At 36.9% G+C, this 26,222-nt stretch overlaps 1 protein-coding gene across 1 annotated transcript in view; it reads left to right on the top strand.

Annotated features, from left to right (window-relative positions):
- Window positions 1-1,244: 1,244 nt before the first annotated feature.
- Window positions 1,245-26,222, top strand: part of LOC119060729 (aldo-keto reductase family 1 member A1-like) — a 141,565-nt gene continuing 116,587 nt past the window's right edge. The window contains 2 exon segments of the mRNA XM_053670408.1: window positions 1,245-1,620; window positions 1,623-2,272. Coding sequence (XP_053526383.1) covers window positions 1,245-1,620; window positions 1,623-2,272 — 1,026 coding nt within the window.

The following is a 26,222-nucleotide window of genomic DNA, read 5'->3' as shown; positions in this document are numbered from 1 at the left end:
CATTTATTTCACAGAAAGCCACATAACTTTTTTGTCATAATGTGTTTTCTATTAGAACTGTTATTTTCTTCTATTCTTTTCACATTGAATTTACTTGTAGTTTAGAAACTGCTTTTTTCCCTTTATCTGTCACTAGAAGACCAATACTGTCCTTTGACAGGTCTGAGAACTGTGGCCATTAACAGGAAACCATCCTCTTTACCAATGTTGGGCTTAACTGATACATACTAGCTTTCAGTATTGACCTGTCCTTTCTGCCTTTTCATCTCCTCAGAACCAGAGAAAATAATCTGCCTAAATTCTAAATCCCAGAACAGGAAATGGCTTGGGCACAGTATGCAATGCTGATTAAATCACCTGGAGCTAAGGATGTAGTTCTACATAACAGCATAAAATAGATGGTGTGTATGTGTGTGTCCACGAGCGTCCTCACGGAAGAGGTAGATGCTGCTGCTGCTGCTGCTGATGATGATGATGATGATGATATGAGAGAGAGAGAGAGACACTCCCCTATCGAAGGCAGTATTTATTACCTATTCCTCTAATAACCTGTCATTAGAGACTTTTTTTTGGCTGAGTGTGAGCAGCATGTCATTAAGTTTTGTCGCTTTTGCATATTTGTTAATAAATAATTAGTATTTACTGAGCATCTGTTTAGTACCTAGTATTGTGTAATCAAATATTTAGACAAAAATTGAATTTAGACATTTTCCAAATTCTAAAAAACTAAAATATTTTAACGAGATATATCTTGTAAAAGACAGTACAAAGTTATAAAAATTCATACAGTTGTAGTGAACAAAAGATACTTGTAAAACATTTCATAAAAACTGTAAATAATAACAAACCCATCCTGGTCACAGGTAATCACTAAGCATGACTTAACTAAGCCTTTCAGAGAACTTTGTCAGAGGTGCTATTACTGTCCTGCTTTTTTGTATAAACAAGGAAATTAACACCAAGACGTTATGAAATACTAGGCTCCAACTGGTAATGAAGAGACTTGAATCCAATTTTTTATCAGAACCTACTTTCTAAAATAACTTATAAAAATAGAGGCCAACTTCCCTTGCAGCCCAGCCATCCCAGAAACTGAGGCAGGTTGGATCACTAGCAGGGCTCAGAACTGAGGTGAGATTATACCTTTTTCATCCTCAGTGCTCGACTAGAGTTCACTGCATCCAGCCAGCAACTACAGAGCCTTCCACTGAGAAGGGAAGACTGAACTTCACTAAGAAGGTGCAATGGCAACTTCCTGTGTCATCCTGCACACTGGGCAGAAGATGCCCCTGATTGGACTGAGCACCTGGAAGAGCAACCCTGGCCAAGTAAAAGCAGCTATTAAATGTGCCCTGAGTGTTGATTACTGCCACATTGACTGCGTTGCTAACCATGGCAATGAGACTGAAATTCGGGAGGCCCTGAAGGAAAATGTGGAACCTGGCAAGACAATGTCTCAGGAGGGCCAGTTTGTGACTTTCAAGCTATGGAGAACTAAGCACCACCTTGAGGATGTGGAACCTGTCCTCCAGAAAACACTGGCTGACCTCCAGCTGGAGTATTTGGACCTGTACCTGATATGCTGGCCTTACGCCTTTGAGTGGAGAGGTGACCCTTTCCCCAAAATACTGATGGGACTATCTGCTGTCACTCCACTGACTACAAGGAGACCTGGAAGGTTCTGGAGGCACTGGTGGCTAAGGGGTTGGTGCGGTCACTGGGCTGGTCCAACTTCAGCAGTCGGCAGATTGATGATCTGCTCAATGTGGCCTCTGTGTGCCCAGCTGTCCTGCAGGTGGTATGCCACCTGTATCTGGCTCAGAACCAGATTGCCTACTGCCAAGCACGCGGCCTGAAGGTGATGCTCACAGCCCTCTGGGCTCCTCTGATCTGGCGGAATCCTGATGAGCCTGCCCTGCTTGAGGAACCGCTGGTCCTAGCACTGGCTCAAAAGTACAGCCAGTCTTCAGCCCAGATCTTGCTCAGGTGGCAGGTCCAGCAGGAAGTGATCTCCTTCCCCAAGAGTATCACACCTTTGGGTATCCTTGAGAACATCCAGATTTTTTACTTAACCTTTGCCCCAGAAGAGATAAAGCAGATAGATTCCCTGAACAAAAATTGGCTATACATAGTGCCCCTGCTTACGGTGGATGGAAAGATGGCCCCAAGAGATGCAGGGCATCCTTTGTACCCCTTTAATGCCCCATTCAGAAGCCACAGCTTCCTTTCCAGCTCTCCAGCTACCAGGTTCTGCCACCTCCAGAAAGAGCAAGTTAATAAAGTCATTGGAATATCTACACTAAAAAAATTTATAAAAATGCATTCTGTGCCCTGGCTGGTATAGCTCAGTGGATTGAGCTCGGGCCTGCGAACCAGACAATCGCAGTTCGATTCCCAGTCAGGGCACATGCCTGGGTTGCAGGCCGGTTCCCTGCAGGCCAGTTCCCAGCAGGGGATGCGCAAAGGGCAACCATACATTGATGTTTCTCTCCCTTTCTCCTTCCCTTCCCCTCTAAAAATAAATAAATAAATTTAAAAAAAAATGCATTCTGTGTATCTGCTAAATCAAAAATGAATCAACATATTTTGAGACAAATAGTAAAACAAAGTGAAAAGCACTCAAAATATTTATTACCTTAAAAGATACTAGCATAAATCTCAGATGGATTGAAAAGTTAAATTTTATGAAAATAAAATCAAAGAGATTTGTACATATACATAGTTATCAAAGCTGTGAAGAATAGAAATGTTTCAAAATTTAGAAATAAGTGAAATACTTAAAAGTATGATATAAACATATTTCAATATTATAATCAACTAAAATCTACTGTGTATGATAAAGAGATGTTTAAATTAGCAATAAATTAAAATGTATTTACAGTAAATGTAAAAAAATAAACACAAAGAATTATCATAGGTTTAATTCAATGCTCTAAATTATTAATATTTTACCTATAAAAGAAAGAACATAAAGTATAATATTTTTAAGAGAAATATTCACATTCATTCCTATATAGACAACAGTAATAAATTTAAAATTCACAAAAGGATTAATACAATAATTTAATATTATAGAAAAATATTTATTTTTGGTAATATCATCATTATAACTTTAAACTATAATAATATTATTTCAAAATTTAAGTTCAGAAATATTTATAAGATATCCAATCTTCTAAGAAAGAAATAAAAGGATATTCTCACATATTAGAATATAATCTAATATCTTCCATTATCAATATACATATAATATTAATAGAATATGATACGAAAATTTCCATTTGTGAGAACAGTCCCTAATAATGCCTTAGAAATAGAAATGTTAAATATATACATCATAAAAAGTAAAAATAATCTAGATATTTAATTTTGATGGAATGTTAAATCTATATTGTACCAATTCAGAGGACTATTCAACATTTTATTCTTTACATATAATAATAAAGAAGATCTGTTGATATAACATTGAATGGAAAGTACAGAACATATTACTGTACTTCAGTATAAAAATTTATGTTCTGAGTTATATGTCAGTAGTTATCTATCCAGATATAAATATCAAGCCCTGGTCAGGAAGCTCAGTGAAATGGAGTATCACCCTGATTTGCCAGGGTTTCTGGTTAGATCCCCAGTCAAGGCACATAGAAGAAAGTAACCAATGAGTGCATAAGTAAGTAGGAAAAAATGATGTCTCCTCTCTTTCTCTCTCTACCCCTCCTTTACCCCTTCCTCTCTTTCTCAAAACAATAAATTTAAATAACTTTTAAAAAGTGATACATATCAGTATAAAAGGGTCTGTCCTTGTGTGGTTGTAGAGAAAGAGAAGAGAATCTATAATATAATTTAGCAACTAATTTATATGAGTTTCTAAAATAATTTTATTAAGCATGGGTTAGTTTTAGAGGGAAAATTGTTTAAATAAATAAAACAGTACAAACAACATATGACCAAATAAATGAGTTTTTAAAATCTTCCTATTGAAAGATGTCAGAATTAAGAATACATGCTATTATTATCTCCAATACTTTATTAGTATTATTATAAAATATTTTAGGAAGACCACGTGCTTTAGGAAAATTCCAACATAAAACCACAACTATTTTTCATCATTTGGAAATGTAGTTGTCAGAAGAGAGACACATTTTTAGTTTGTTTTTGTGAAAGGCTGCCTTAAACTGAGACATACATCTCAAGTTACAATTCACAGATAAAAACCTGAGGGTACTCTCCTGAGCTGAAAATTAAGCCCTGGGGGACCAATAGGTAATGAAATCATCCAGCTGCTCAGGGAATTCTACTCTTTCCTGGTATTCTTGGCCTCCTTGTCCATTCCAGAGTAATGCTGTGGAGAAAGAAATTATAGTCACGATTGCTCCATTATGGTGCGGCATGCTTCCCAGGGATCCTAGCGCTGTAATAGGCTGTTAAAAAAACAAAGGTCCTGCCCTGGCTGGTGTAGCTCAGTGGATTGAGCGGGGCCTGCAAACCAAACAATTGTGGTTCGATTCCCAATCAGGGCACATGCCTGGGTTGCAGACCAGTTTCCGGCAGGCCAGTTCCCAGCAGGGGACCCACGAAAGGCAACCATACATTGATGTTACTCTCCCTCTTTCCTTCCCTTCCCCTCTAAAGATAAATAAATAAAATGTTTAAAAAAATAATGGTCCTCTCTAGGGTCAAGTGAGCAGCCTCCGAATTCCAAGGAACATATGCTTTTTTTCCTCAAAGTGGACTAGTATATTCTAATACATTAGTACTTTATACTTTGTCATATTGAAAGAATAATTCTGATATATCTTATAAAGTCAACATGATGTTTTTCCTGCCTTAGAATTTATAAAATCAAAAATATTCTTTGCCAGAAACTTTATAGTTGCTGTTTTCTATTTTTAAGTTATTTTACTAATTCAGTGTTTCTCAAGAAGCTTAAGGCACATTTATCTTACAACTCAAAAATTAGTAGTTTATTAGAAACCCATCGTTTATGGTCAAGTCAAATCAAATCTAAAACGACATATGAGATCTGACCAGAAAGGATGCAGCCATGTATTATGAAAAATAGAGACATTTACTGAAGAAGATACAAAATTCAAAAAAACATTGCACTTTGGACAATGACACCTCAGTCCCCTGAAAATTAGGCACCTTGGGACCTCATATAGCTCTCCCAGTGCCTCTTCCATTGTTCAAAACACTCTGCAAAATCCTTTGTTGGAATCAAAGAATTCCAAAAATATGATGCTACCCCATCATATTTTTCTGAATCTCATTGTAGGTCTGAAATCTCTTCCCTTTCAAAAGGGATTTTAGTTTTAGGAAAAGCCAGAAGTTGCAGGGTGCCAAATCTGAGCTGTAGGGGGGTCTGAGTCACATGGATGATTTGATGTTTTGCAGAAAAAACTCTGCACAAGACATGATGCATAAGCAGGCACATTGTCATGATGAAGCTGCCAATTACCAGTTGCTCATAGCTAAGGCTATTTTCATTGTATTGCGTCTCTCAATTGACAAAGAACATTGAGGTAGTACTCTATATTAATTGTTTGGTCTGGAGATGTTCACTCATGATGGACAACATGGTCTTGATCTTGCTTAGACTTTGCCACCCCTCCTTCAGATGTGGAGAACCGGGCAACTTCCAATGGAACAAGTGGGTCTTCATTTCTGGATTAGCCATTGACCCACCTTTCATCTCTGGTTATGACTTTCTTGAGGAAATCTGGTTCACTGCTAGTGGTTTGAATCAAGTCATTAGCAACTGCAGCACAAGGTTCCTTCTGCTCTGGTAGCAGAAGCTGTGGAACATATTTTGCCATGACACATTTTATGCCAAGATCCTGCAATAAATCTGACACAGTAGTTTTTGCAACCTCTAGATCAGTTTCTAGTTCTCCCACTGTCAGTTGCTAACCTTTGTTGATTGCAGCCCACACACATTCAACATTCTCAGGTGTTCTGCATGTTGCGGGCATTCTAGAACATGGATCATTTTCAACAGATTTTGACCATCTTTGAAGAATTTGTCCCACACTTTTACTTGTGCTGCATTCATAGCATTGTCCCTGAAAGCCTTCTGAATCATCTGAATATTTTCCATGGAGGAATATTCAAGCTTAACACAATACTTGATGCAGATTCATTGTTCTACTCAGTCATTTTGAATGTGCTGGCCACACAGTACACATGCTCACTCAAGGGCATCTACTGCCCCCAGCAACTAGTACAGTGAAGTCATCATTGTTCACACATGTGCATTCAAGTCCACTCTCCTTGGCTGCCAGGTTACATCAATGTTGCTTAAACTGTTCTTATTATAATAATAATGGCTAGATTTTTTTTCTGGACAGACCTTGTATTTAGAGGAAAAGAACCAAGTAAAAAAATAAAATTTTAATATGAAAGGCAAAGTACAGGTCAATCTTCTCTTTTTAGGGTATTTTAGAGAATTCTAATTTTGTTAAATCTTAAAATATTTGTGTCTATGTTTCAAAGACTTTGATAATTCTCTTTTTCTTTTCCTATGTTTATTTCTAATCTATCTCCTCATTCTGATACTAGTAACCTGGCCAGTGCTGGTAGCCTGGCCAGTGCCTGGAGCACAAGTGGGAGTGCAGGGGAGGTGATGTAAAGGAAGCATAGTGTTGCCTGGGTAACCAGGCTAGCACTGTGTGTGATGACAGATCCCCCTCCCCTGGGCAGGACATGGCAGGAGGAAGTCATTGCACTATGCATAGCCCTCCTACTCCTTTCTGGTTCACTGAAGACTCATCAGTCTAGCCTGGAAAAGACAGGTTTGGTTATAGAGGGAGGCAGACCTTCCCAAAGCATGCATAAGTTGGAAGGACCAACCTGACCCAAGGCGGTAGCTTATATAAACAAGGAGAATGGAGAGATGTGCTTTCTCAGGGACCTACTGTGCAGATGTGTGGGCTGCTCATTTGCAGGACCGGAGGACACTGGAAGCCATGTGGCCAGGCAGTGGGTGCCAACCCCTGTGGCCAGCACAGTGGATCCCTCAAATGGCTGGCCACAGTGATGGATAGTGGCCCCAGGCCCCTGGCAGGGCCAGCAGTGGGGGTTCGAGGGCACCAGACCCACATATGGGTCCCCAAGAAGGAGCCTAAAGCCAGACTGCACTGAATTCAGCAAGCCAACCCACCTGGATGATCATGCAGCAGCCACCTGTGGTTCTCTAGGATGGTATTTCTAAATGGGAGAAGAAAACTGGGCACAGCCTGGGACTGGTCCTATAGAGGGTGGTGAGGTTTTCCTGAGGAAATAGGGTTTGAGGCAGAAACGTGCCATCCTCCCAGATCGTACAGCTTTTGAATAAAAGACTCTTCCTTTTCTCACCAAACCACTGCCTCCAGAATTTGTATCTATGGATATTGGTGGGTAGTTGAGCCCCACTTTTATTCAGTAACAATTCCCATTAATTTTATTAAATTACTTAATTGATCAATATTGTCATCCATTACCCCTACCAGTGAGTTGATATGTATTTGGAAGCCTAAACCACAGCCAGAAATAACTTACCTTCTTCTGATTTACATCCTGGAAGTCTATTTTGCCATGCAAATTCCCTGAAAGATAATATTAACTTTTTCTCATGTTTAAGTGGTCTTTTGTAAATGTTAGGTATAATTATGTTTAATAGTTTAAGGTCCAAGAAAATATATATCACTGAAATTGTTTCATACTATATAATGTACAATAAATATATCTCTTAATTATGTTAAAATTTACTGAATTAACATAATTCCATTAGCAGCCATATTAAATGACAATATATTAGGTTCTAAAATATATATTCAGGATATCCAAAAATATGTACATAAAGTTTTGTTGTCATGTTGATATGACTAGCTTATATTTTAGATATAACATCACTTTTAAAATGCATAATCACTTTTTCAAAAGTTTTGAGCATATTATCCTAATTGAAAATTAATATTTTCAGCAGAAACCATGTCAATTTGAATCTTTCCATTGACTCTAAAATATAATGAAAAATTAATTTTAACCATACTATATGTTAAGACCAAAGTTGTATACTGCTTTTATTTAATGTATAATACTGAGCTCTTTCTGAACTTCATTAACCAAGATATAAAACATAGAAGAGAAAGAAAAAGAAAAGAACATTTTGGGAATATGAATTTCATTTTAAACTCCAATTTGGGCATCATTTTGGCTAAGTGAATATCAAGCAAATAAAGCAATGAGTCCCGAGCTAAGAAACAGATTTAGATTAGATGTATCAGCTGGAAGATCATGATTAGATCTGGAATGTATAAGATTCTTTAAAATATATAAAATTTACAAAGAAAATTTGAGAATAAATCTTTGAAAACCACTACATCCAAAAGGATGACATCAAATAGTCATAAAGATTGAGATAGTGTGGTTCTGAGGTGGAATGGGGCCCTCATGCTTAGTTAGCTGTCACTACAGCCAAAGGAAGGGAAAATTCAAAGAAGAATGTCTCAAAAGTTGGACAATCAGAGGGGTCAAAGCAAAAAAGTATATACTGAAATTTTTCCATTGTATCTGATTTAAGGAAGCATTAACAGCACTATAAAAATAATTTGAAAGGACTTAAAGAGGCAGAAACTAAACTGTAATGAATTGAGGAAGACATGAGTAGAAAAAATGAAGTCAGTCAGGCTCCCTCACCAGGATGCCCTGGCAAACACACCATATATTTTGGACTATAAGGCACACCCCCCAAATTTGGGAGAAATAATGGTTGTTAATGCTGCCGTTGAGTTCTATTTACATTTACATTGGTGACATATTATGTCATTTATGTTATTAAATACTTTGCATTTTTGCTTCAAATTTTATTTCCTATTTTCCTCCTCTAAAGCCTAGGTGCATTTTATGGTCCAAAAAATACAGTAACTTAGCAGTGTTCATATAACCTTGAGTAGGAGCGTGTGTACATGTGGTACACATGCACCACATGTGTACAATGAAGCCATATTGTACAGTATCTTGGCACCCTGCTGGTTTTGTGTGCATTTAGTATACAAGGGAGTTGGAACTCCTTACTGGTGCAACATGTGGTGCAATGCATGGCTTGCAGCACATATGGACCACCCCATCCTGGAATAAAGGCATGTCAGACATCCTGGCAGCTCTGTGAATTTTATGGAACACCCCATCCTAGAATAAAGGCATGTCAGACATCCTGGGAGCTCTGTGAATTTTATGAACCACCCCATCCTAGAATAAAGGCATGTCAGACATCCTGGCAGCTCTGTGAATTTTATTCCATCTGCCTGAATCCATTTGAATGTGTCTGGCCTTGAAAGGCTGCAGGACAACACAGAAGAAAAACTTATATAGAAAAAAATAGACAAAGATCCAGACTGATTATTCAGGAGTCATACAACATTAGTATGAACAAAACACATATTTGAAAGAAGAATTTCTCCTGCCCCTTTATTAGTGTAGACCCTTGGTCTTCTTATGTTCCTAGATAATGCCATTTGAAACATACTATAGTGGACAAATGATGATACAAGGATTTGGAGCATCCTGGCACCAGAATACATGTATATAATAAACGTCACCAGTTACCAAGACACTGGGACCAGGACAACCTAAGATTAAATTGCGATGCTCAGTAGGTACAGAATCACAGTGTTTGCCTATTATTTACTCAAAAGAAAAAATTATTAAACCTTACATCTAAAGTTCAAAAAAATTCTAAAGGATGATTGTTAGAATATAATGCATGATATTTCCTTGAGAGAAATTATTGACAAGCTTTACTTGAGTAAAACTCTTTGCTGGCCTAGACCATGATACATAATGTTTATGAAAAACTATCTTCTTACCTAAAAATCTTCACCAAACTCCTGCAAACTATGTAATTTCTTCCATTTTTAATTCTTAGAAGTTTTTGAGTTTAATTATTCCAGTAAACTTAATTATTCCAGCAACTTTAATTATCATGTTTTTGTTAATTTCCCCCAGCTCTTAGCCTTTTTTCATCCACTACTAGTGTCCCAAAATGGCTAAAGTTGTTTTCTTTTATTTCTTTTTTAATTATATTTTATTGATTATGCCATTACAGTTGTGCCGATTTTTGTCCCTTTGTGCCCCTCCACCCAGCATCTCCCACTTCAATCAGCACACCATTTCATGCCCATGGGTGATGTCTGCAAGTTCTCTGGCTACTCCGTTTCCTATACTGTACTTACATTCCCGTGGCTATTCTGTAACTACCATTCGCACTTTTTAAAAAATATTTTTTCTTTTTTTCCTTTTTAACATTTTTATTTATTTATTTTTAGAGAGAAGGGAAGGGAGAGAGAATAAGAGAGAATGAAACATCAATGTGTTGTTGCCTCTCATGCCCCCCTACTGGGGACCTGGCCTGCAACACAGGCATGTGCCCTGACTAGGAATCGAACCCATGATGCCTTGATTCTCAGGCCTGCACTCAGTCCACTGAGCTACACCATCAAGGGCTATTTGCATTTCTTAATCCTCTCACCTCTTTACCCATCCCCCTAGGCCCACCTCCCATCTCATAACCAACAAAAGACTCTCTGTATCCATGATTCTGCCTCTGTTCTTCTTGTTTGCTTAGTTTTTTTTATCCAACTCTTGATTGATATGTGTTTATTGCAATTTTATTATTTATAATTTTGATCTACTTTTTCTTAAATAAGTCCTTTTAACATTTCATATAATAACAATTTGGAGATGATGCATTCTTTTAAATTTTCTTGTCTGGGAAGCTCTTTATCTGCTCTTTAATTCTAAATGATATCTTTCTTGGGTAGAGCAATCTTGGCTATAGGTCCCCGCTTTTCTTGACTTTAAATATTCCTTCTAACCTGCAATGTTTATTTTGAGAAATCAGTTAACAGTCTTACGGGAACATCCCTGTGGGTAACTAACTGCTTTTCTCTTGCTGTTTTAAAGATTATCTCTTTATCTTTAACCTTTGGCATTTTAATTATAATTTGTCTTGGAGTGGACCTTCTTGCATCCATCTTGTTTGGGACTCTGTGCTTCCTGAACTTGCATGTCATTCAAATTGCTTTATATCTCATATTGGGGGGCCCTGGGCAGAACACAGGAGGTGGCTGACCTTGGCCTGCACCACCCAGAAAACCCCAGGGCCTGCACAGACAGTGGACAGCTAGAGACCACAATGGAGCACCACCACCCTGCCCCTGCACAGCTGATCCTCCATGGAGGGCAGAGATTTGTGGTCAGTAGTCACAGCCAGTTCTTGCAACTGACTGGCTTGGGTAAATTCCTCCCACTGATATGCCAACAGCAATCAAGCCTCAACTACAAAAGGAGGGTGTACTCAACCCACATGAAGGGTATACCTCAAGTATCCAGCTTTGGTCATAGGGGAGGCCGTGCCACTGGAATTTACAGGACACCTGCTACATAAGGTCATGCTACCAAGACAGGGGGGCATAGTAGCTCTCTACCTAGTATATAGAAACAAACACAGGAAGGCTGCCAAAATAAGGAGACAAAAACACATGATCCAAATGAAAGAACAGACCAAAACCTCAGAAAAAGAACCTAACAAAATAGAGATAAGCAATTTATCAGACAGAGAGTTCAAAACACTGATTATAAGGATGCTCAAATAACTTCATGAATACCTCAACAGAAAAAAAAAATCCAGTCAGAAACGTAGGATACCCTAATTCAAATAAATAACAAGTTACTGGAAAACAACAGTAAAGTGGATTAAACCAAGAATTAAGTCAATGATTTGGAACATAAGGAAGCAAAAACAACCAATAAGAATAACAAGAAGAAAAAAAGAATCCAAAAAACTAAGAATAGTGTAAGCAGCCTCTGGGATAACTTCAAGCATGCCAACATTCTCTTCACAGGGGTACCAGAAAGAGAAGAGAAAAAGCAAGAAATTGGAAATCTACTTGCAAAAATAATGAAACCTAATTTGGTAAAGGAAATAGATATGCTTAGTTTATTTTTCATATTAATAATTATACTTAAGTCATTGTTGTTTATGAAATGTACAATATGTATATTTAATTATCTCAACCAATAGATGACATGGTATGATATATTAAATTACTGTTTCTATCAATTTTCTTTTTTCCAGCAGCCAAAGTACAGTATATCTTCAACCTCACACTTTTAGCTGAACCATGTGACTCAATCAATGGAGAGTGTGCACAAATGTCAGTGTGTCCACTGTGAGCAGGGTCTTTCAGAGGAATGCATGTTCAAGTTGCCTGCAGAGCTTCATCGGCCCTCACAGCAGTGTGTTCCAGACAGTGGTACCTCCTTCTGCCCTCATTCTGTAACTAGACACCACGTGTCAGGGAGGAAAGCCCCACCCACCTCAGGTGACCCAAGCAAAGTGTAAATTGCTTTGCCTGACCTGATATAACAGGATTGTGCATTGCTACAGCATAAGCTATCTAATGCAAATATGTATTTCAGTAGGGGAAAAAGAGCTTCACAGAGTTTAAATAAATTAGTAAATCACCATACATTAACTGTGTGATCAAACCTTAGGTCTTCTGAAAAGTAGATGATCTATTTTTACTTAACATCACAGTGATATCACAACAAAGGAAGCCTAATTCCTTAAAGAAATCATTCCTAAACATACAGAAAGAAAGGCAGACCTTGATCTTCGAGAAGCTTTCTGTGTCTCAAAACCCAAAAAGAAGAAAAAATAATATCTCTCCATTCACTTTTACACAAATTCATTTATTTCATTGACATACATTATGTAAATGTTCTACTTCTTTCCTGGCTTTATTTTATATGTATGAAATATTTTTATATTCTCATGTCAGTGCTTTTTTCTGTGTTTAAAATTAATTTCTATATTAATTATAAAAGTAGTTTCTAAATAGTCAAAAAATGAATATACTGGGTTAGGTAATACAAATATTTTTAGAGCTACAGACAAACCTCTATCTAAATGAAGACAATACCTTCTTCACATAAAACCAAAACCTTGTAATAAAATAAGAGACCAAAAGGTGAAAGTCATCGTAGCACATTGTTTGAGAAAAAAAAAACATAAAAAAGAAAAGAGAAACTGAGAAAATATTACTAGTATAGCCTTTAAGATATCAAGCCAAATAAAATACCAATGTACCCTAGATTTATAAGATCAATATTAGCAAATAAATAGTCATTTATTTGTTTACTTACTCATTTATTTAATCAGTCAGCTTGTACTACCATAACAAATACCACTGAATGAGTGGCTTAAAAGCAGGAAGTTATTTTCTCACAGTTCCGGAGGCTGGAACTTCAAGATCAGCATGGCACTATAGTCAGGCTCTGCGAGAAGCTCTTTTCTGGACTGCAGAATGTTTTCTTGTGTCTTTACATAAGAAAGAGAGAGAGAGAGAGAGAGATGGGGGCATGGTGATTGCAAAGTTCTCTGGTATCTCTTCTTCTAGGAGCACTAATTTCATCATGAGGGCCCCATCTTCATGACCTCCTCTAAAATTGATTATATTTCTGAGGTTCCATTTCTATATACCATCACACTGGGAATTGAGGTTTCACATATGAACTTGAGAGGGACACCATTCAGTGCTATCAATGAATTGTCATTAATATGTATTATCAGTATAATATTATCATTATCAATACATGGCTAACATGTATTAATTATCTATATGTCAGATACTTTGATAGCACTGGGTATATACTAGTGAAGAAATGTGTCATGTTTTCTGTTCTTGTGGAGATATTGGTCTAGAGGGGGACCCAAAAAAGTAAAATAATGCAATTAATAGGTAGTATTCCTGGGAAAATGTAGGAATTATAGGAGCACATAGAGAGTCATCTAACCCAGACATCCATAGTTAGAAAAGACTTCTCGGCGAAGTGCTCTAAAGTTGAAATCAACTGAATGAGTGCAGCTCACTTGGGTGAAGGGGGCAGGATGAAGGCCTATAAGCAGGAGAAATGGTATGTGTAGAATTCTTGCATCAAGACAGAGTAAGAACTAAAGGACTTGAAATATATAGTAGCTGAAGCATACTTTTTAAAAAATCACACAATTTGATAGGATAGCCTTGTGAGACAAGTTGTAGAGGTAAGAAAAGACCAGAAAACTCAAGAATGTGTAATGCATGTTAAGAGCTGATTCACACACTAAGACTAAGCTCACAGCAATTTTAATTTCCTGAAGAAAGACTGCCTGTAAAAACCATTATATAGAGTATCTAAAGCAAATGTATTTTCTATGAAGGTGATGAGGAATGCAAAGAATATAATTTTCCCAAGTGTATGAAGATAAATTATTTTAAAAATTTGCATTTGTGTTATAGTATAGATTTTCTTTTTACACAGTAATCATAATGATATAGTAAGCAGTTAGAAGAATGAGCAGAGCTGGAAGCATAGACCAGGTATACAAGGTCACCTTGGGGAGGAAGACCCAGGTGCCTTATAGTGAACAATTTTAAGGTGGAACCTCACCCCCAGGGTGAATTTCCTCCCCTAGCCTACCTCTGGTCATGCAGTTTATTTAGACCCTCTGAACGTTCATTTTGCTGGTCATCTGATTAGGACTCTCCCTTAACCTTTCTTCTGCTAGCATGGAGACCCCTTTACAGGAGGCATAAGGGACCAGAGAAAAGCCTCATACCACTCTCTTACAAGCCCTTGTAGGATCACTCCCTTAAGCATCAATCCCTCAAGACACCGAGGTTCTGATGCACATCAAATTATCTTAGGAACAAAGCCTCAGATCTGATGACCACAGAGACAGCATTTTGGTCAAACTAAAGATATAATTTCTAGACCACAGTTTTGTTTTATCTCCACACCCAGAAAACAGCAAGGCCAGGAAGGGGGCACCATGGCTGACATCAGGACCAGCTTCAATGACCAATCACCCCCCGCCCTGGTATCGACCAATCAGTGGAGACCACAACCCTGAGGAGAAACACCTGGAAAGCTGATGAATATTCTAGTGGGCTCTTCCCATGAGACTTCCAGATAAAATCACTTACGACAAAGGACCCAGCATGCTCTCTCTTTCCTTCTCTAACACCTTTCCCTACCCTTTTTTCCTTCAAGGTGCATAACCTTCAAGGTGCAAGGTGTTTTATTATTTTTTTCTGAGCTCCAAGGGACCTCCTTTTGCCTCTGTAACTTGTTCCCTGAGCCCCTACAGCCCAGCTGGCCCATTTCCACAACTAACTTCTACCTATGTGACTTCATAAATAAATTTTTGATCATATTTGAGTCTGGATCTGAATATTTTCTTAGCCGAAACTCAAGAACCAACATCTAGTGCTGTTCACTGTTAACAATACTTGAACCCAATATTGTGTGAAGGCAGCAGAGGCCCTTGACTATGTATGCAATGGGACAGGCAACAAAGAAAACTCTAATCCAACTAGCAGTGTCTCAAGTGCCACATTAGATTCTGCCACTCATTTATTGGGTCACATTAAAGGTATTCATTGAAAATGTACCATGAGCTTAGAATTAAGTAGTTGTAATATGCCTATGACTAATACAATCATCCTTGCCCTTGTGAAGCTCATGTTATAGGAGAGGGAGGCAAACTAATAGTGAATGTACTAAATAAATAATATAGTATGTTAGAAGGTAATATAATTTGAGAATAGAAATAAAAAGGTAAGAATATAAGGATAACCTAGATTAGGAATAGGCCCTGGTTGCCCCTTTAATGAGATATCTGAAGTCGTCTCATTCAGAAAATAAGCATTTGAATAAAACTTGAAGGAGAGAAGCCCTGGCTGGTGTAGCTCAGTGGATTGAGCGAGGGCCTGTGAACCAGACATTCGCAGTTCGATTCCCAATCAGGGCACATGCCTGGGTTGCAGGCCGGTTCCCTGCAGGCCAGTTCCTAGCAGGGGATGCACAAAGGCAACCATACATTGATATTTCTCTCCCTCTCTCCTTCCTTTCCCCCTCTAAAGATAAATAAATAAAATCTTTAAATTTTTTTTAAATTGAAGGAGAGAATTATCCATGCAGATATTGGAGGGGAGAACCTACAGGTTGGTAGAGGTGAGAACTTTGCATAAAGAGACAGTGTGAAGGTCTTAAAGGGAGTGTTCTAGATATTTAAGGCACTAGAAGAAGGCAGATGTGACTTCACTGAATGAATGAGAAAGAAAGAATAATAGAAGATGAGGTTAAAATGTAAGGGAAGATCATCTCACAGAGGACTTTAATGGTTATCATAAAGGTTTGGTCTTTTTTTAAAATAATTTTATTTATTTATTTTTTAGATTTTATTTATATTTAGATGGGAAGAGAAAGAGAGAGGGAAAGAAATATCAATGTATGGTTGCTTCGCATGTGTCCCCTGCTGGTAACTGGCCCCTGCTGGGAACTGGCTTGCAACACAGGCATGTGCCCTGACTGGGAATTGAACTACGATCCTTTGGTTCGCAGCCCTGTGCTCAATCCACTGAGCTACACCAGCCAGGGGAGAGGTTTGGGCTTTTACTATGAATGAAATGCAAAGTCATTGCAGGCTTTTTAATGGAGGAGTGATATAGTCTAATTTGTTTTAAATAAATCACTTTAGTTACTGTGGTAAACAACAATAAAAACAGCCTGAGTAGGCTCACAAAATATGTGAGTAGGGGTCTCAGGGAATTATCAGGGCAGAGTGAACAAAGGTTGATGGAGACTCAAATATGATGCCTGTGCTGGCTCTGGGTGGGGAAGGCTCAGCAAAGGAACAATGGCTTCTGCCATTACTTCTGTCTGGGAGAAAGATGCCCCTGTAGTGCTTTCCCAGACAATTCAGTTCCTCCTTGTATGCCCCTGTCACCTTCTGAGCTGCTGTGTCAGCACTAGAGCTTAAAGTAAGTGAGTGTGAGTAAGTGTGTGTGGGCCCCTTGAGAGGAACACCTGGGACTCCAGAAAGCCTTCAATTTCTGCCATAATTCCTGCTGGGTTTTGCAGCCAGAAGTTATGAGGACTTCTCTTCCCAGCACTGGAGCCATGGGCTGGGGAGCCTGGGGAATTTCTGCAGCTGAGATATCCTTCCTAATCTTTACCCACTACAAGTGGGTGTGGGACCAGCCCATTTCTAACCAGTCTTGATGTGGCTTTTTTATACCCTTAGTTACAGCACTTCTTTTCAGCTACATTGCAGGTAGTTCTCAATGATAGTTGTTCTGTACTTTAGTTGTAATTTTGATGTGGTCGTGAGAAGATACAAGAACCTTGATTACCTACACAGCCATCTTGACCAGAAACCCAGGAGCTACAACATATCTTGAAAACAATCACCAACCAAATATAAATTAATGTTCCAAGTAATAAGAGAGCTGAGCCTGAAACATCTTAAAATACACTCAGTAATTCTCTCAGTTCTCACAGCTTTCTTATGGTATCATATTAAAATAATATAGTAGTGATTAAAAAATAGTATTTATTATTTCAGATTATAAAATACTTTTTAATATACTGTTGAGGTTATATAAATAAGAATTCACTTAAAGTAACTGTAAATCCATATTTAATATATTTTACCAACTTCAATATTCTTAACCTTATGGATTAAATTAAAAAGTAAATATAAAAATAAGATTATAATGTATATAAGCATTGCTAGAAACTATTTCTTAAAATTTAAAGAAAATAATAAAAAAACTGTACTTGAAAAATAACTAAATAAAATTTAAAAAATAATAAATAATAAATAATTAAAAATAAATTAATAAAAGAAAATAATCAGTCTTCATCAAATAAATATTTATTATAGATCAATGCACAGGGCTTGGATTTTTGACTAATATTTTAATCATTCCCATGTAGTTGAATTTAACTCACTTTCTTGCTATACATTTAAACTAATCCATTATCTTTCTTTTTTATCATTTCTGCCCTTTTAACTGATCCAATCTATATCATTATTATATTTTATTTTAATTATATTCTTTGTATATTAATTTATTTACTATGACATTGTTCTTAATATAAAATATCCATAGAATATTTTATCATTTGAAGAAATATTCTGAATAGTCCAATTGCCTCTCAACAAGATAATAGATCAACACACATTTTTACAATAGAATAACACAAAATATTGAAAATGAATGAACCAAAGTTAAATAAAATTTCACAAATATTCAAGAGGAAGAAGGCAAGTTACTTAAGAACACATATAGTTAAATAGTTTAATGTTATTTATATAAAATAATAAAACAATAAAAATAATATCTTTAGCTATCATACTCATATGGTACAGATTCAATAAAAGCAAAAGAATTATAAACAAAATTATTAAGAATAGTGGTTGCCTGTGTGGAAGAGGAATAGTAATAAATAGACTCGATGGGGGTGTACAGGGAAACTTCCATGGAATTGTTTAAGGTCTAACCCTGTAACTAGTCACGCTCATTTTGTTACTATTTTTTTTTTAATTTGAGATGCATCTTAAGTATATCTATTCTTTAATAGATACAGCATTTTATAATAAAACAAAGTATGCAAATATATAAACATACTTTCTGATGACATCTATGAATATCTCAAAGAAAATAAAAATACTATATTTTTGAATACAGATATTTTTTGTCTTATGATGGAATTACATCCCAATAAGTTGAAAATATTGTAAATCAAAAATTCATTTAATACACCTAACCTACTAACCATCATAGCTTAGCCTAGCCTACACTAAACTTGCTCAGAATAGTTATATTGCTTATAGTTGAGTAATAATCTTAAATTTCATCTCAAGTACAAGCCTTGTCTTCTTCTCACCATAAGCATGAAACACAGATGGCTATTTTGTAGACAAGATGGTATACAAAAACACAAAACACAGTAACCCAAAACACTGTAGCATATCTGCTGTTTACCCTCTTAATGGCATGGCTCACTGGGAGCTGTGGTTACCTGCCTCTGCCCAGCATCAGCAGAGAGCACCATATCTCATATCCAGACTAGGAAAAAATTCAAAATCAAATTATGGTTTCTACTGAATGTGCCTCACTTTGTACCATTGTAAAGTCAAAAAATTGTAAGTCAAAACACCGGGACCATCTGCACATATAAATACACCAAGGTCTGGCCAGAAAAAGTCCAGCCATATGTAATAATTAGAATGGTTTGTGTGATATTGATGTAACCTGGCAGCCAATGAGAGTGGACAGGAATGTGCATGCCTGAACAATGATGACTTCACTCTACTAGTTAATGGGTGAGGTAGACTCCAGTTGAGTGAGCATGTGTACTGTGCGGCTGTCACATTCAAAATGACTGAGAAAGTAAAACAACAAATCTGTCAAATTTTGCATTAAGCTTGAACATTCTTCCATGGAAAATATTTGGATGATTCGGAGGGTTGCAGCCATGGGCAACTGGTGATTGGCAGCTTCATTGACAATGCACCTACTCATGCATCATATCTTGTGCTGAGTTTTTTGGCAAAACATCAAATCACCCAGGTGACTCAGCCACAATACAACCCAGATTTAAAGCCCTGTGAAATCTGGCAAAACTAAAATCACTTTTGAAAGGAAAGAGATTTCAGACCATCAGTGGGATTTAGGAAAATATGATGGGGCAGCTGATGGTGATTGGCAGAACTGCATGAGGTCCCAAGGTGCCTACTTTGAAGGGGACTTAGATATCATTGTCCTATGTGCAATGTTTCTTGTATCTCATATCTTCTTCAATAAATATCGCTATTTTTCACATTATGTGGCTGGGTAGTTTCTTGAAACAATTTATTATTTTCTGTCATATTCTGCAAGCTCATTTAGTTGGTGTATGCTTGGATTTTTTTCCAGAGGGCTGCAGGACAGCAGCTGGATTTGAACCACTACAAAATTCTTTGCCTGGATCCCCCTTAATCTGTTTTTCATATTGTGGCTCACCCTCCAGGGCCTTACTATGGGGCTTAGGCTCCCCACAATATGGCAGTCTAGGTAACATCATACTTCTAATATGGTGGCTGACTTTCAAGAGTCAATAAGAGACACTATCATCAGTTGGGAACCTTGTCCAAAACTGACCTTGCATCACCTGTGTGAATACTTTTGATGAATGCAGTCTTAGAGCTTGCCCCAATTAAACTCCTACTTTACAGGATTTAAAGAGCTACACAGAAAATCACCTGTGGGATACAGGATATTATTGCAGCCATTTTTTTTTTGAAAATACAATTTGCTACTTGAGATTAATGGTAACTGCAGTGGAACCAGGGAGAAATGAAATAGGTAATGTTACAACTCAACTTTAACTACATTCGCTTTGTTTTCTCTCTAAAAATGAAGTCTCTGAAGCAAATGTTTATGACAAACCAGTTTATGAGTACACCAACATTTAAAATTTTATTCACTATACATTTTGTATTTTAAGTATTTTGTAATTTAAAAACACATTGAATATTTTAGGAAAGAGTACTATAGGTTTTAAAAGATGGAAGTAGTCATTCCTACCTTAAATGTATCTGTATTTAAGGTGACCTATGATATTACATGTCAGAAATTTTAGTTTTGAATAGCTTTTAAATATCTAAGTTTGAAGCAGGTAAAAGATCATTCTATATTCAGAATAATTAAATATATAATCAATGATTTGGTAACACTGTTTTAATTTCCCAAATGAAATACAGTTGAATAATTCAAAATTAAAAATTCATTTCATAAAATTATATTAAATTACAATGATATATCTTTGTAAGGTTTACAAAGTGAAAAAATGCATGCTTGTATTCCTTTATTACAAAAATAGAACTGTAGCTTAAATATGAATTCCAATTTAGAACTTTTGATAATTAACTGATTTTACTATTTTCTTATTCTTTCATGATTAATCAGTGTGAGAAGTGAAAGAACATTACAATTCTATAAGAAATGAAAAACATGGGAGTCAGCTAAGGTTAATCATAGACCATGGTTTGCATTTTAATCTAGCATTGGTTTGGTAAGATTTAAAACTCTTCAATCAAAAGTACTTCTAAGTGTCAGTTCTAGGGGAAAGCGTAAGTTATTTCATATTTTTTATCTACTCTGCTGTGCTTTATTGAGCACATTATCTAGAATCAGTATCTTGGACACAGTGTATGAGCAGCCTGAGGCACACACTGTCCTGTAGACGCTGGTGAAAGAGAGACCCAGGCGAGGCACTGCTCCCCTTCTCTAAGCACTCCCCCAATCGATAGCGTCTTATCTGTCAAAAGTATATAAAATGCCTTGTTTCAATATGGAAAACTGCCATTTTTCCCGCCATTTGTAATATACTGACATATATGGAGTTGCAAGATTTTTGGCGACAAAGACACAGTTAGCAGCTATTTGCTTTTTTTAATGCTGTAACTTTCTCAGTTTAAGCCAATATATGAATTTCAGTTTGAGAAAGGAGCAGTGCAACATTGTAAACTCCAGTAAATTTCAAAATTTAAAATTAAAGATAATGAAGGAAATAGTTTTGAAGAATAAAGATGTCATTTGTTTTCTCCACAATTTTTATCTACAAACTAAAATGAGCAGGAAATTTAACTGCATTTTTTTCTGATTCAAATTCCTTTTATTTATTTTTTTAAAGATTTTATTTATTTATCTTTAGAGGGGAAGGGAAAGGAGAGAGGGAGAGAAACATCAATGTATGGTTGCCTTTCATGCGTCCCCTGCTGGGAATTGGTCTGCAAGGAACTGGTCTGCAACCCAGGTATGTGCCCTGACTGGGAATCGAACCGTGATTGTCTGGTTCGCAGGCCCGTGCTCAGTCCACTGAGCTACACCAGCCGGGGCTTGAATTCCTTTTAATTTTGAGAGTTTATTCTGTTGGCTGGGAGAAACTTGCTAAAAGTCAGCTTCTATCTCTACTTTTCTGTCACGAGCTAAATTTTACAGGGCCGGGGGGCTGGAAAAGGAGTCTTTTTATACTGCTTTTCCTATTTTTTATTATTTATTCTATTATAGTTCTCCCATATTTTTTCCCTTTGCCCCCTTCTACTCAGCCCACCCCTCACTCCCTTGGGTGATACCCACACTGTTTACCCTGGGTCATTCATACCTGTTCTTTGACTAATCCCTTCTCCTTCCTTCTGCCATCCCCTCTTTCCCCTTCCCCTCTTACAGTCTATTCCATGTTTTCATGGTTCTGGTTCTACTTTGATCATTAATTTAATTTTTCATTAGATTCCAGTTATAAGTGAGATCATATGGTGTTTTCACCTGGCTTATTTCACTTAGCACAATGCTCTCCAGTTCCATCTATTTTGTCATAGAAGGTAGGAATTCCTTCATTTTTTCTGCTATGTAGCATTTCACTGTGTAAATGTATCAGAATTTTTTAATATGCTCATCTACTGATGGGCACTTAAATTGTTTCCAACACTTGGCCTTTGTAAATAACACTGTTATGAACATTGGGGTGCATAGGTTCTTTTGAATTGGTGTCTTGGGATTCTTAAGGTATAGTCCCAGCAGTGGAATCACGGGATCAAAAGGCAGTTCCACTTTTAATTTTTTGAGGAAATTCCATACTGTTTTCCACAGTGGCTGCACCAGACTGCATTCCCATTTACTCATCAGCATCTGTGAAGACCCTGTCCTCTCATGTGGGCTGGAGCATTTACAGAGAGCATCTGTGATGCCCCTCATTTTCCTAAGTTTCTTTAGATCTAGGGGATCTGTGCATATTTCTTTTTCTCCTTTGAAGGCTAGAACTTACCCTGGTGTTTCTTTTCTTTGCCCTGGATCATGGGCATCTTGTTGAGACCATCTGTGGACTCAATCTGCCTAGATACCCTTTATAAACAGTCCCTACCTACAATGAATAGAAAAAGAAACTTCTATAAATTAATAAACATATAGATAAATCAGTAAAAAATTGAACAAAAATCTTGAAAAGTACTTCGAAAGTGAATGTTCAAAAGAAACAAATATATATTCAATATTCTTAATGATCAGAAATATGCAAATTAAAATCACAGTGAGACATCATTACATATTTAATGTGTATAATTTTCTTTTTTTTTAAATTAATTTTATTTAGTTATTTTTCGAGTACAGTTTTTTGTCTATTTTTCCCATCCCAGCCTCCCCCGCCCCTTGCTCCCCACCTCCCTCCCATTTCCACCCCCCTTAGTTCTCGTCCCTGTGTCCTTCCTATTTGTTCTTCCAAATCCCTCCCCCTTTTTCCCCTTAACTTCCCTTCCCTCTCCCCTCTGGTCACTGTCCCCTTGTTCTCTATTTCAGTGTCTTTGTTTTTTTTTTCCTGCTTGCTTGTTTGTTTTGTTGTTTAGCTTCCTGTTAAAGGTGAGATCATATGGTATTTGTCTTTCAGTACCTAGCCTATTTCACTCAGCATAATGCTTTCCAGTTCCATCCATGTTGTTGCAAAATGTATTAGCTCCTTCTTTCTCTCTGCAGCATAGAATTCCATTGTGTATATGTACCACAATTTTTTGATCCATTCATTTACTAATGGGAGCCTAGGTTGCTCCCAACTCTTGGCTATTGTAAATTGTGCTGCTATGAACATTGTTGTGCATAGGTTCTTCGATATTGATGTTTTAGGATTTTTAGGATATAATCCCAGCAGTTGAATTGCTGGGTCAAAAGGCAGGTCGATTTTTATTTTTCTGAGAAAATTCCATACTGTTTTCCATAATGGTTGTACCAGTCTGCACTCCCCCAACAGTGAAATAAGGACCCCTTTTCCCCATAACCTCTCCAACATTTGTTGTTTGTTGCTTTGTTTATGATAGCCATCCTGACTGGTGTAAAGTGGTATCTCATTGTGGTTTTAATTTGCATCTCTCTGATAGCTAATGATATTGAGCATCTCTTCATGTGTCTCGATATGTTCTGTATGTCCTACTTGGAGAAGTGTTTGTTCAAGTCCTTTTCCCATTTTTTAATTGGGTTGGATGTCTTCTTAGTGTGGAGTTGTGTAAGTTCTTTGCATATTTTGGAGTTTAAACCTTTGTCTGAAGTATCATTGGCAAATATGCTAATTTAACACTGTTTTCTTTAGCCACGCAGAAGCTTTTTATTTTGATGAGATCCCATTTGTTTATTCTTTCCTTTACATTCCTTGCTCTAGGGGACATATCTGTAAAAATGTTGCTGTGTAAAATATCTGAGATTTTCTTGCCAGTATTCTCCTCTAGGACTTTAATAGTGTCATGGCTTATATTTAAGTCTTTTATCCACCTTGAATTTATTTTGGTGTATGGTGTAAGTCTGTGCTCAAGTTTCATTTTTTGGCACGTAGCTGTCCAGTTCTCCCAACACCATTTGTTGAAGAGGCTATCTTTACTCCATTTTATGTTACTGCCCCCTTTGTCGAATATTAATTGACTGTAGAGAGTTGGGTTGATTTCTGGGCTCTCTGTTCTGTTCCATTGGTCTATGTGCCTGTTTTTATGCCAGTACCAGGCTCTTTTGATTACAGTGCCTTGTAATACAATTTGATATCAGGTATGGTGAACCCCCTACTTTGTTCTTCTTTCTCAAAAGAGCAGCTGCTATTCGGGCTCGTTTATGGTTCCATATAAATTTTCAAAGTGTTTGTTCTATGTCTGTGAAATATGCCATTGGTACTTTAATAGGTATTGCGTTGAATCTGTATATTGCTTTGGGTAGTATGGACATTTTGATGATGTTAATTCTTCCAATCCATGAACAAGGTATATGTTTCCATTTGTTTGTGTCTTCCTTGATTTCGTTCTTCAGGGCTGTGTAGTTTTCTGCATACAGGTTTTTTACCTCCTTAGTTAGGTTTATTCCCAGATATTTTATTTTTCTTTTTGCTATATTGAATGGGATTTTTTCCTTGATTCCTGCTTCTGCTGCTTCATTGTTGGTATACAAAAATGCCTTTGATTTCTGGATATTGACTTTGTAACCAGCTGTTTTGCCAAATTCATTAATTAGTTTGAGCAGTTTTTGGGTAGAGTCTATAGGATTTTCCATGTACACTATCATGTCATCTGCAAACAGTGACAGTTTTGCTTCCTCCTTTCCTATTTGTATGCCTTTTATTTCCTTTTCTTGCCTGATCGCTGTGGCTAAAACTTCCAATACTATATTGAATAGAAGTGGTGAAAGTGGACAACCTTGTCTTGTTCCTGATCTTAGTGGAAAAGCTTTTAGTTTTTTCCCATTGAGTATGATTTTGGCTGTAGGTCTCTCATATATGGCCTTTATTATTTTGAGAAATGCTCCCTGTATTCCCACTTTGCTGAGTGTTTTTATCATAAATGGGTGTTGTACCTTATCAAAAGCTTTTTCCGCATCTATTGATATGATCATGTGATTTTTGTCTTTGCTTTTGTTTATGTGATATATTACATTTACTGATTTGCGAATATTGAACCATACTAGCATCCCTGGGATGAATCCCACTTGGTCATGGTGTATGATCTTTTTGATATATTGTTGGATGCGATTTGCCAGTATTTTGTTGAAGATTTTAGCATCTATGTTCATGAGCGATATTGGCCTGAAGTTTTCTTTCTTTGTTGTGTCTCTATCTGGTTTTGGAATTAAGATGATGCTGGCTTCATAAAAAGAATTTGGGAGTTTTCCATCCTTCTGGATTTTGGGGAATAGTCTGTGAAGAATAGGGGTTAGCTCTTCCTTAAATGCTTTGTAGAATTCTCCTGTGAAACCATCTGGTCCAGGGCTTTTGTGTGATGGGAGTTCTTTGATTACTGCTTCAATTTCTTTTGCTGTTATTGTTGTATTTAGATTTTCTGCTTCTTTTTCACTGACTTTTGGAAGATTGTATTTTTCTAGAAATGTGTCCATTTCCTCTAGGTTTTCAAATTTTTTGGCATACAGTTCTTCATAGTAATTTCTTACAATCCCTCCTATTTCTGTGGTATCAGTTGTAATCTCTCCTCTTTCATTTCTGATTGTGTTTATTTGTGTCTTCTCTCTTCTTTTCTTGATGAGCCTACTTAAAGGCTTGTCTATTTTGTTTATCTTCTCAAAGAACCAACTCCTGGATTCATTGATCCTTAAAATTGTGCTTTTAGTTTCTATGTCATTTAATTCTGCTCTAATCTTGGTTATTTCCTTCCTTCTGCTTGCTCTGGGCTGTCTTTGTTGTTGTTCCTCGAGTTCTTGCAGGCGTAGGGTTAGGTTGTTTGTTTGAAATGTTTCTATCTTCTTTAGGTAGGCCTGTATTGCTATGAACTTCCCTCTCAGGACTGCCTTCTCTGTGTCCCATAAGTTTTGGGTTGTTGTGAGATCATTTTCATTTGT

This window comes from Artibeus jamaicensis, unplaced genomic scaffold, assembly GCF_021234435.1.
Source record: "Artibeus jamaicensis isolate MK-2021 breed Jamaican fruit bat unplaced genomic scaffold, CSHL_Jam_final contig_585, whole genome shotgun sequence".
Classification (NCBI taxonomy): Eukaryota; Metazoa; Chordata; class Mammalia; order Chiroptera; family Phyllostomidae; genus Artibeus; species Artibeus jamaicensis.
Note: the sequence above shows the minus strand (reverse complement) of the source record. Positions and strands in the feature narration are given on the sequence as shown.